This window comes from Erinaceus europaeus, chromosome 9, assembly GCF_950295315.1.
Source record: "Erinaceus europaeus chromosome 9, mEriEur2.1, whole genome shotgun sequence".
Taxonomy (NCBI): domain Eukaryota; kingdom Metazoa; phylum Chordata; class Mammalia; order Eulipotyphla; family Erinaceidae; genus Erinaceus; species Erinaceus europaeus.
The window spans coordinates 59,565,794-59,578,582 of record NC_080170.1 but is presented as its reverse complement, the minus strand read 5'-3'; the positions used below and the strand labels follow the sequence as shown (position 1 = coordinate 59,578,582).

At 39.4% G+C, this 12,789-nt stretch overlaps 1 protein-coding gene across 5 annotated transcripts in view; it reads left to right on the top strand.

Moving 5' to 3' along the window:
* Nucleotides 1-12,789, top strand: part of FAM114A2 (family with sequence similarity 114 member A2) — a 50,274-nt gene that overhangs the window by 363 nt on the left and 37,122 nt on the right. For 3 of the 5 annotated variants that reach the window (XM_016193095.2, XM_060198042.1, XM_060198039.1), the window contains exons 2-5: nucleotides 4,052-4,299; nucleotides 4,817-4,916; nucleotides 5,540-5,632; nucleotides 10,179-10,267. In XM_016193095.2, the coding sequence (XP_016048581.1) occupies nucleotides 4,066-4,299; nucleotides 4,817-4,916; nucleotides 5,540-5,632; nucleotides 10,179-10,267 (516 nt within the window). In that variant the 5' untranslated portion in view covers nucleotides 4,052-4,065. Of the gene's footprint in view, nucleotides 1-146; nucleotides 246-2,771; nucleotides 2,795-4,051; nucleotides 4,300-4,816; nucleotides 4,917-5,539; nucleotides 5,633-10,178; nucleotides 10,268-12,789 lie in introns of those variants that run through there. The other 2 variants (XM_060198040.1, XM_060198041.1) reach the window with 2 other exon arrangements.

The following is a 12,789-nucleotide window of genomic DNA, read 5'->3' as shown; positions in this document are numbered from 1 at the left end:
TGGGCACAGGTCACATCGCTGCGTGCGGCAGAAGTGACGGTCAGCTAGTCACAGACAGTGGTGACAAGAGCCCAGCTCCAGCGCCCAGCTGTTACAGGGGCGGGCGTTTCTGCCCACGCCCACCCGCCTGCTCTGAGTCTCTGGGAACCTGCGAAATGGGTGGTACAGCCCGATCCACAAATGAGGGGTGTGGGGGGTCTGCAGATGAGGGATATGCAGAGTGGTCTGCTGTGAAGTGTGCACAGGTAAGGAGTCTGCAGCTGAGGGGGTCTACAGGTGAGGGGTGTCCAGTGGGAGATCAGGGATCTGTAGTGAGGGCGCACTTTTTGACTTTCTCCCAGTGACTGCCCCGCAGAGTGTTGACAAGAAAATCTGCAAATAAACAGGCCTGCGCTGTCCAAACCTTGTTGCTTAAAGGCCAAGGCACATAATAATAATTTTTTAAAAAAAATCTGGCTCAACCAACTGTAATGCTGTAGTGTTCCAGTTCTTGACCTAATTATTAAAGTACCATTTCTCAATTTTTTTTTGTATTTTTATTTATTTATTGGATAAATAAATTGGATAAAATAAATTTTATCCAATAAAATTATTTATTGGATAGAGACAGCCAGAAATTGAGAGGGGATGGGGTGATAGGGAGAGAGATAGAGAGACACCAGAAACATTGCTTCACCACTCACAGAACTTTAACTTTCCCCCCTGCAGATGGGGACAGGAGACTCCGAACCTGGGTCCTTGTGCATTGTAACATGTTTTCTCAACCAAGTGCACCACCACTTGGCCCCCCATTTCTTTTCCTTAACTTAAATGGCTAACACATTCTAGATGCCCATTAAATTTTTGCAGAGTGAACATAGCCAGTGTCTAATGTTTTGAGATAAACTCTTTATAGATAATTATCTGAATTCTTTATTTAATAAGCATTTTATATTACTGTTATGTATTACAGCTTAGACAGAAACATTAAGAACAGTGAAGAGGTAGTACTCACCTATACAAAATATTGATGAGATTTTGTGCTATAAATGTAGGATTTTTACTGTTAAACAGGTCCTTGGAGTATTTGTCTTAAACTAGTTCTTAACCTGTAGGATTTGGTACATAGTAGCTACTCAAGGTATGTTTGTAATTGAATGAATAAATATTACAGAGTTGGATTGTATAGATGCAATAGGTAGTTGTACTTGGTTTTTTTCTTTTTCTGTGTGCTTTGGAAATATATACCATGTATACTTATGATTTAGTTTCCAAGATATTGTATGAACCTGCCTTTCTAGTAGCCATATTCCTCCTCACCATTCTCTCTCCCATGTTAACTATTCCTGTTATCTGCTCATATTCCACACTGCCCAGACCTTTGAGCTTTCCTGTACATTATTTACATACTCTTCGAGTCTCTTATTAGTATCTTCATCTATCAAAATGTAAAGGTAAAGTTTGTATATACCTTAATTTTAAAAATTTTTTTTAAAAAGGAGACATTAACAAAACCATAGGATAAGAGGGGTACAACTCCACACATTTCCCACTACCAGATCTCCGTATCCCATCTCCTCCCCTGATAGCTTTCCTATTCTTTATCCCTCTGGGAGTATGGACCCAAGGTCATTGTGGGATACAGAAGGTAGAAGGTCTTGCTTCTTTAATTGCTTCCCGCTGAACATGGGCATTGACTGACTGGTTGATCCATACTCCCAGCCTGCCTCTCTCTTTCCCTAGTAGGGTGGGGCTCTGGGGAAGCAGAGCTCCAGGGTCATGCCTTAATTTTCTTTCTTTTTTTTTTAATATTTATTTAATTTATTTATTCCCTTTTGTTGCCCTTGTTTTATTGTTGTAGTTATTATTGTTGTTGTCATTGTTGGATAGGACAGAGAGAAATGGAGAGAGGAGGGGAAGACAGAGAGAGGGGGAGAGAAAGATAGACACCTGCAGACCTGCTTCACCGCCTGTGAAGGGATTCCCCTGCAGGTGGGGAGCGGGGGGGGGGGGGGGGGGGGGGGGGGGGGGGGCTCGAACCGAGATCCTTACGCCGGTCCTTGTGCTTTGCGCCGCATGCGCTTAACCCTCTGCGCTACAGCCCGACTCCCATGCCTTAATTTTCATGCTACTTTTTAATAGCTTTACTTAACATCTGTTTTGTAGTATGTTAAAAACATTAAGAAAAAAACATTTCAATGGCATTCTGTACTTAGTACCTATTGGTTCAAAAATGTGCTTATACACATAAGGTCTAGGTGTCTGTGTAAGATACATTATCTCTCTACTAGTGACTTTTGGTATCTTGGAAACTAGAATCTACTTTTTTTCCCTATCTTTTTTAATTAGTGATTTGATAATGGTTTATAAGATTATAGGGGAATAGTTCCGTAGCACACCCACCACCAGAGTTTTGTGAGAATTACTCTTTTGTAAGTACCAATAATGTCTTGGCTCCCCATCCCCCCACGCCCTTCCTTTTGTTTTGATAGAAGTTGAGAGACCTAAAGAAGTAAAGAGGGTGAGTGCTGGGCACTGGTGTACCCAATTAAGCACACATGTTACCATGTGCAAGGACCTTGGTTCAAGCCTCTGCTCTCTACCTGTAAGGGGGGGGCACATAATGAGCAATGAAGTAGGTCTGCAAATGTCTTATCTATATCTCTCCCTCTTTGTCTACCCCCCCTTTCAATTTCTGTCCTGTCAAAATAGAAAGAAGAAAATAAAAAGGGGAGGGGGAAGACTACTGGTAATGGTGGATTTGTAGTACTGGCACTGAGTCCCAGCTATTACCTGGTGGCAATAATATAAATAAGTAAGTAAATAAGTACAGAGGAAGAGGGAGAAAGAGACAACTGTAGCACTACTTCAACATTTGTGAAACTCCCCCCTTCCCCCCACACACAAGTGGCTACCAGGGGCTTGAACCCAGGTCCTCATGCATTGTGTACTCTACCAGGTGAGCCAAAACCCAGCCCATCTTGACTGACACACACACACACACACACACACAGAGACATATCTTTATTATTGGATAGAGAGAGTGAGAAATTGAGAGGGGAGAGGGAAATAGAGAGGGATAAAGATAGACACCTACAGCACTGCTTCACCACTTGTGAAGCTTTCCTCCTATAGTTGAAGACCCGGGGCTTGAACATGCATCCTTGCGCACTGTAATGTGTGTACTTAACCGGGTATGCCACCACCTGGCCCCCTATATTGATTTTAATATAAAATTGTATGATTGTTCTAGAAAAGAATATGACAGTTTCTTACAAATCTAAGCAAATATGTAAGATATATACAACAATTGTATTCTTGGCCATTTATTCAAAAGAAAAAAAGAAGCTTATATTCCCATAAAAACGTGTATCTGAATATTCATAGTTATTTGTAATAGCTCCAAACTAAAACAATCCAAATATTCACGAACAAGTGGTGAAGCTGAAATACAGCCACATGAAGGTATACTATTCAGCAATGAAAGGAAGAAACTATTGATGCACACAATTTGAATGGATCCTGAGGGATTTTAAGAGCAGTTGATCTGAAAAGGTTATATATACCATAGGATTATACTTATTAACTAAATGACAAAATTACAGGGAAGAAGGAGGATTACATTAATATAACTAAATGACAAAATTATAGAGTTGGAGAACAGAACAGTGGTTACTGTGATGGGAAGGAGATTTCTATAAAGATAAACATAATGTTCCTTGTGATTGAATTGTTCTGTATCCTGACTGTGGTGATGGTCAATCAGATCTATATAGGGGATAACATTTTATGAGCCAGGTACACACATACATGAATACATGTAAAAGTGGTGAAATCTCATATCAGTGGATTATATCTATCTATGCAGCCTGTGATCTTGTAGTTATATAAATTGTTACCATTGGAGGGAACTGGATGAAGGCTACATCACATCTATTTATTATTTCGCACACCTGCATGTAAATCTATGATAATTAAAAAATGTTCAAGCAGATAATGTATACCAAAGCACCTATATAGTTATTTTTAATAATTAAATTGAAATTATTAATATTTTTGGATTTTTTGCCAGGTAATGATCTAGTCATGTCCGATAAAGATGATATTGAGACACCAGTGAAAACTGAAGTTGCTCCAGTCCTTGAAGGAGGAGACTATGAGCCAGCTGAGAAATCAGAGTCTGTCAATCCGAGTGCCAAGCTACAGAGCAAATCAGAACCTGTAGTTTCCACCCGGAAAAGACCAGAGTCCAAACCTCCCAGTGGCATTGAGACTTCAGAAGTTCTTCCTCCTGTTCAGTTATCACAAACTCCAGGCAATGTAAAGTACCTACTAAAACATTGATATGTTAAGATGTTATAATTCAAAAGAATTTAGAATTAATACTGATTTAGGATTGCATCTTTTTTGTTTGTTTAAAAAACTCTACTTGTTTACTTATAATTTATGATCTAGAACAGGGAATGACTCTAGTGTATGTGGTGTTTAGGTTTAAATGTAGGACCCTGCACATGTAAATCCTGAATTTTACCACAGAGCCACCTCTCCTGCTCAAGATTGTGCTTATTTATCAACTTTATTACCACACACACACACACACACACACACACACACACACGATATTCTCAATTGTAGAAGAGCCTTGTTGAATAACTGTTGCCTTTGTTATGTTGTCTTAATGCAGATGGTAGACATCTGTCAGTCAAGAAATATATTTAGCCAATTAATGTGTGTTTGTTCACCCACACTTTTGGTTAATAATTAGATTCCTTGTCAGTCACTCTTATTTTCTTATAATTTTTCCATTTATTTTTTGTCTTTCTCCTGGGAAAAATAGGAATCTGCTTCCAAAGATGTGCCCCAGTCTGGATGGGGCTATTGGGGCAGCTGGGGCAAGTCCTTACTTTCCTCAGCATCTGCCACGGTAGCAACAGTAGGTAAGGGCATTTGTTATTTTATTCATTTTTATGGGTTATTGATTTTTTTATAACACAGGTATATTAAAAATAACTACTAATTCCTCTTCCATGCTCACCTAAAGCTCAAAGATTTTTGCATTAGTGGGCTACCTTATACTGGAGTTTGTAGCATTTCTTCATTAGAAATCTGATATCTATGAACTTGTGTTTTTTAAAGATTTTATCTACTTACTTATTATTGGATAGAGATAGAAATTGAGCGGGGAGAGGAAGAAAGAGAGAGGGAGAGAGACAGATATACCTGCAGCCCTGTTTGACCACTCTTGAAGCTCCCCTACTGCAGGTGGGGTTTAGGGGCTTGAACTGGGGTCCTTGCCCACTGTAATGTGTACACTCAACCAGGTGCACCACATCCTGGCCCCTTAGGAACTGTTAATATAAAACTGTTCTTTGGTGATAATGATTTTCTTTTGCAGTAGGCGTGTAGCCCCCTAAATTAGTTATATATGATTAAAATAACATGCCTTCTAGCCAGAATGGTTTATAAAGTCTGCATGTTTGATTTCTACTTTATTCTTCAGCTTTGTTGAGTAATAACAGGTAGTATTCAAATATAAAAATGTTATCATTTTTCTCATTAGGGCAAGGTATTTCAAATGTCATTGAGAAGGCAGAGACTTCTCTGGGAATCCCTAGCCCCAGTGAAATTTCAACTGAAGTGCAGTATGCAGCAGGTCAGTATACAAAAATGTTAAGATCTAGAACCCGGGCTTGAAATGTATCAGTTGAGTTTCCTTTTTAGTAGATATTTATTGTGTCTGACATTCAGGATATACCATAGGGCTGGTGAGAAAGGGGATTTGGGATAGTCTGTTGACAGAGGTCTGTCTGTGTGTGTCCTTTAACCATTCAAACATTTCTTCACTTTCCTACTTTATGAAATGGGATGAAATTTTATATCTCAGAGGACTTTTATAAACATTAACAGTGTTTATTTTGTTTATTAATCTGATAGTATGAGCAATTATATGAGATGATATGTATAGCATATAAATACTTCATTAATTGTGCTCAGTGCAATTTTTAAAATTTATTCCCTTTTGTTGCCCTTGTTTTTATTGTTGTAGTTGTTGTCATTGATGTCATTATGTTGGATAGGACAGAGAGAAATGGAGAAAGGAGGGGAAGACAGAGGGGGAGAGAAAGACAGACACATGCAGATCTGCTTCACCGCTTGTGAAGCGACTCCCCTGCAGGTGGGGAGCTGGGGGCTTGAACCGGGATCCTTACACTGTTCCTTGCGCTTTGTGCCACCTGCTACTCAGTGCAATTAAGACCCAAGTAAGCTTTTGCAAAATCTCAGTCCATTGTGATGTGAAAAAATATTTTAATGGCTTACTTTTAGCATTTTTGTGTGTGTACATGTATTTGCATATACCCTTTTAAAAGATTTACTTATTTATTAATGAGAGAGATGGGGGGGAGGGAGACCAAACAAACCCATGTTAGCATCACTAACACATGTGATGCCAGGGATTGAACTCATGCTTACAAGTCCAATACTCTGCCACTGTGCACCTTCCCAGACCACATGGATTTTTTGCCTTGATCAAGCAGAACATGGATTCTCACCTAGACTATAAAAAATAGAATTGTAAACAGATTAAGGGAAGATGGGACCAGGAAATAGAAAGCTCTTCAGCAGCTGCTTTTTTGCTCTCCATCTCTCAGGGGCTTTATTGTTTCCACTCTTCTTTCTGCTTATCTGTGTCACTTTTCTCTTGTTCTGCATTGGCTTTCTCTGCTTGTCTTCCCAGGCACAAGCTTTATATTTAATTTTGGTATAAATACCCATTAGATACTAATTGGCATGAGTAATTTCTAACTTCTCTGGAAAAAATGAAATCAGCCTAAGCTTAGGTCACATCTTCATAGATCATTTGAGGCCAGGAGACAAGATCATATTCTACAAAATATGAGAATATGTGTATTAATTAGGGGTACTGTCCTTAGTAATGTTTGTGTCACCACTTTGGTTGAAAGTGGTATAATACATCACTAAAAACAAGTTTACTTTTTTTTCGTTTACAAGAACTCCTAGAGTTGCCCTCCTTTTATTTTTTAATTTATTTTTATTATTTTTTTTCCACAACATCCCATCATATTTCTTAGATTCTCTGAGCTAGAACAGGTTCATATTCTTGCTTTAGCATCAGGAGATCAGGCAGAATGGATTTGGACATTGTCATAAATTTTCAGATCAGAAGATGGTAGCAGGCAGGGAAAAGAATAAGAAGTATCCTTGGATAAATAAACAGCAATATCTTCCACAAAACCACATAAGTCATGCTTGTTTGTTTTTTCTTATTGATTTAATAATGATCGACAAGACTGTAGGATAAGAGGGGTACAATTCCCACCACTAGAGTTCCCTCCATTAAAAGCTTTCCTATTCTTTATTCCTCTGGGAGCATGGACCCAGGATCATTATAGGGTGCAGAAGGTGGAAGGTCTGGCTTCTGTAATTGCTTCTCTGCTGGACATGGGCTTTGGCAGGTCTATCTATAACCCCAGCCTGTCTCTATCTTTCCCTAGTGGGGTAGTGTTGTGGGGAGGTGAGGTTCCAGGACATATTGGTGAGGCCATCTTCCCAGGGAAATAAGGTTGGCATCATGGTGGTAGCTTCTGCAACTTGGTGGCTGAAAAGCAGTAAGATATAAAGCAGAACAAATTGTTTAATAATCAGGAACCTAAAGGTGAAAATAGATGAGATTTGGGGTCTCCATTTTGGAAAAAGCTAGAAAATCTATTTTAGGTATATTCCAAGGGGCCTATAACTTTACTAATTTTTGCCCGAGTCTGATAGCTAACATGCTGGTGAGCTAAAGGTATTGTCTGGGGAGATGGTATCAGAGTTGGAAGTAGACTAGAAAGCTGGATCAGGGCAGAGAGTAGCTCCCAAATATGGGAAGAGTATATAAATATTGTTAACTATAAACCCTATCGATCTGATCTGGGGCCCATATTCAGTACAAGAGCCTGTGTAACCTCTGCATCCCTGTAGGTCTGAGCTATGATTCTGTGATCATAGCTTAGGAACATTCTAGACTACACTCATTTCAGGACCCATCTTCCTCGAGTGGCAGAGTCTGTTGACCCAACCTCCCTTTGGAGAATGAAACAGTCCCTACCACTGTTGATCCACATTGAGGGCAAGGTCTACAAGCCATGTTTTATGACAAGTTTTAAAAAACTATATACACCAAATCATGAAAGGAGTGAGCTAGGGAGTAAAATGTTTCTAGGTGTTTTCAAATGCATGAACAGTGTACTGTTCAACTATTGGATTGTTGGAAAAGTCATGATATATATTTTTGTTTTTCTATGCAAAATTGCATCATGACTTTTCCCAATATAATCTCAGAGTACTTCTGGGTAGATTCCTGGAATACTTTACCTAAATACTTTTTCCCCCCTACTACTCTGACCCACACACTTCAGGTGCTTCAGCTTTCCAGACTACTGGCTTTCTTTGCCACTCAATGAAACCACTATGCTAACTTTAGGTTCTCCTCTCTGGAGTCTAAAAAACAATGTCAGTCATACCATTTCCTTCATTTGTTCTTTTCTCTCCTTTCCTTTAGTGCTGTACTCTCTGCTGATTGGTATTTGAAGACAGTTGTTTCTTGTATTTTGCTTTCTAGTTGCTGTGGTCAGAGGGTATTTTTTTTTTTCAGGACAAATCTAGATACCACATAATTCATTATAGCTGGAAAGTTAAATTGTCCTTATAGTAGATTATTTGTTAATTGTTGATATTATAGAACAGATTTTTAAAAATGAAAAATGCCTGTCTTTATAATGCATATCTGAGTCATATATAGGTCTAATTTTCTCAGATACAATTTAAATTAGACTGGTTTTTTTTTTTTTTTCCTCCTCCAGGGTTATTGCTGGGCTCGGTGCCTGCACCATGAATCCACCGCTCCTGGAGGCCATTTTATTTCCCCCTTTTGTTGCCCTTGTTGTAGCTTCGTTGTGGTTATTATTATTGCCCTTGTTGACGCAATTCGTTGTTGGATAAGACAGAGAGAGAAATGGAGAGAGGAGGGGAAGACAGAGAGGGGGAGAGAAAGATAGACACCTGCAGACCTGCTTCACCTCCTGTGTGAAGTGACTCTCCTACAGGTGGGGAGCCGGGGGCTCGAACCTGCCGGTCCCTGCGCTTTGCGCCACATGCGCTTAACCCACTGCGCCACCGCCCGACCCCCAATTAGACTGGGTTTTTATAAAATCAAGTTTACTGAATTTTAATTTACATACATGAATGTTTATTTTTTAAATAACTACCTCCACTTACTCTTAGTTCTTGGTAACCACTGGTTTGTTTGTTTATTGGACAAAGACAAAGAAATCTGAGGGGAGAGAGGCAGAGAGGCAGAAAGAGATACCTGTAGCACTGCTTTACCACTTGTGAAGCTTTCCCCCTACACATGGGGTTCATGGGCTTAAACTTGGGTTATAACATATGCACTCAACCAGGTGTGCCACTGCCTTGCCCCGATCTACTTTTTGATCTTGTAATTTTACTTTGTTCAGCCAATCATATAAATGGGGTTGTAAGTATATAACCTGTTACTTTACAGTTTTTGTTTTTTTTTTCCTCCTCCAGGGTTATTACTGGGCTCGGTGCCTGCACCATGAATCCACCGCTCCTGGAGGCCATTTTTTTCCCCCCTTTTGTTGCCCTTGTTGTAGCTTCGTTGTGGTTATTATTATTGCCCTTGTTGACGCAATTCGTTGTTGGATAGGACAGAGAGAAATGGAGAGAGGAGGGGAAGACAGAGAGGGGGAGAGAAAGATAGACACCTGCAGACCTGCTTCACCGTCTGTGAAGCGACTCCCCTGCAGGTGGGGAGCCGGGGGCTCGAACCGGGATCCTTATGCTGGTCCCTGCGCTTTGCGCCACATGCGCTTAACCCACTGTGCCACTGCCCGACCCCTACTTTACAGTTTTATAGTATATACTATTAATATATAAACAATAAACTACTATTTACCAGTGGTTTGTTCAAAAGACTGGATTTTATTTTTGAAATGACAATATAAAAACGTGATCTGATATAACTTAGTAGCAAATTAGTTTAAAATAATAAAACAGGGCTAAGTTCTTGTGTGTGAGGAACAGAGCCTAGTTCCTTCAAATTCACAAAGATGTTAATAAAGCAAGACTGTTTATAAACTGTCACTTTATGTTAATACATTTCTTCCATCCTATAGGAGAGATAAATGCTAAAGAGAATGAAAACTCCCCAATGGCTGGGCCTTTTGGTGTGTTCTCAACCATCTCTACTGCTATTCAGAGCACTGTGAGTACAGGTGCAGGTGACCTGCTCCTTACCATGAGTATGATGATTTCAATTCTGCCTCTTGCTTTGAGAACTCATGGTGATGAACTTTCTTTCTTTCTTTCTTTTTCTTTTTTTTTTTTTCTTACTTGGAATGATACTCAGAATACTTTATTAAAGGTTAAAGAAAAACTGGAGGAAAACTGACCTCAGAAGCATACAGATTTACATTGTGTTCCAGATATGTTCTTTGGGGGGGGGGTGAAGAAGAATTTCGCACAGATGCTGCTATGATGAATTTTCTTTATGGGAGTTCCACATTACTCAGGATCAATCACTTTTACCTTAGGGGTGGAGTAAAAGCTACTTGAAAGCATTCTTTAAAGAAATAAAGGAGGGGGAGTCATGCGGTAGTGCAGAGGATTAAGTGCACATGTTGCAAAGCGCAAGGACCGGCTGAAGGACCCTGGTTCGAGCCCTTGTCTCCCCACTTGCAGGGGGGTCGCTTCACAGGCAGTCAAGCAGGTCTGTAGGTGTCTCTCTTTCTCTCCCTCTCTCTGTCTTCTCCTCCTCTCTCCATTTCTCTCTGTCCTATCCAACGACGACATCAGTAACAACAATAACAACAATAAAAAAAGAAAACAAGAGCAACAAAAGGGAAAATAAATAAATATTAAAAAATTATTAGTGATTTAATAATGATTAACAAGATTGTAAAATAACAGGGGTTATACATACAGTTCCCATCACCAGAGTTCTGTCCCATCCCCTCCATTGAAAGGTTTTATATTCTTTTTTTTTCTCCAGGGTTATCACTGGGGCTCGGTGCTGGGACTATGAATCCACTGCTTCTGGCTGCCATTTTTCCATTTTATTGTATAGGACAGAGAGAAATTGAGAGAGGAAGGGGAGGTAGAGGGAGGGAGAAAAAGAGAGACACCTTCAGATCTGCTTCACTGCTTGTGAAATATCTTTCCTGCAGGTGGGGAGCCAAGAGCTCAAACCCAGATACTTGAGCAGGTCCTTGTGCTTTGTACTGTGTGTACTTAACTGGGTGCACCACTTCCCAGCCCCACTTCCCTATTCTATATTCCTCTGGGAATATGGACCAATTTTTTAAAATTATCTTTATTTATTGGATAGAGACAGCCAATGAGAAGAGGAGGATGGGAGAGAGAGAGAGAGACAGAAAGAGACACCTATAGCACTGTTTTACCACTTAAAAAACTTTCCCCCTGGAGGTGGGGAGTCAGGGCTTGAACCCTAGTCCTTGTGCATTATAACATGTACTCAGCCCGGTATGCCACCACCTGGCCCCTGGACCAAAATTCTTTATGGAATGCAGAAGGTGAAAGGTCTGGTTTCTGTAATTGCTTCTTCACTGAGTAGGGAAACAGATCTTGGTAGTAGGAATGGTGTTAAACTACACTGTTATTTATAATTTTATCATCACTATTTATTCAATATGTCAGGAAAATATGTCTGAATGTCTCTAGTTCTTTAAATGCATAGATTTCAGTTCTTAGTTTATGTTCCTTTAGACTAAGCATTTAATGTGACAGAACTTTTTTGGATGAATTCTTTGGTTAGTACCCTAGGAAGTTTTTTTTTTTTTTAAATTTCTTTATTGGGGGATTAATGGTTTACAGTCAACAGTAAAATACAAGCTTGTATATGTATAACATTTCCACATAACACTACAACCTCCACTAGGTCCTGGTTTCCTTGTGTTGCAGTTTGCTTTTTCATAATTTATCTTCTACGTAGTGGGAAAACATTTATGATGGATGCTTGTGAAACTACAGATCATTAGAAATATTTTCAAAATAGTTATATAGAAACTATATAAATATATATTTAAATGTTTTATTTATTTTAGTGAAAGAGAGAAACACATACTTAATGCTCAGCTGGAATTGATTCTGGGACCTCAGAGCCTCAGACATGAAGGTCTTTTGTATAAATTATGCTGTCAACCCAGCAATATATATTTTTAAATTTTATTATTATTTTTTGTCAAGCCATTTTTTAAAACTTAATTTGTGGTTAATAATGCTTTACAAGATTGTATGGGGCCGGGCAGTGGCACACCTGGTGGAGTGTACACCTTACAATAGGCGAGTCAGGTTCAAATGCATAGTCCCAACTTGCTGGGGGAAGCTTAATGAGTGGTGGAGCATTACTGCAGGTGCCTCTCTTTTTCTCCACTCTATCTCCTCTCCCCCTCTCAACTTCTTTCTGTCCTATCAAATAAATAAAATAGATGAACAAAAAACAAGATTGAGGTATGGCTCCATACCATACTCACCACCAAAATTCTGTGTGTTCCCACCCTCCCAATTATAATCACAGTAATTCTCACAAAACTTTAGAGACAGTTTGTTTACTTCTGAGTTGTGGTTTTTTGTCTTTTGATGAACCTCTGTACAAATTTCTGTTGAATTTACAACTTTGTGTGGAATTGCTATGTCACAGGACATTCTCTGTATGCTTAACTGTAGTAGATACTTCTTAGCAGTTTTCTTAGTTTTCCTTCCCTCCTT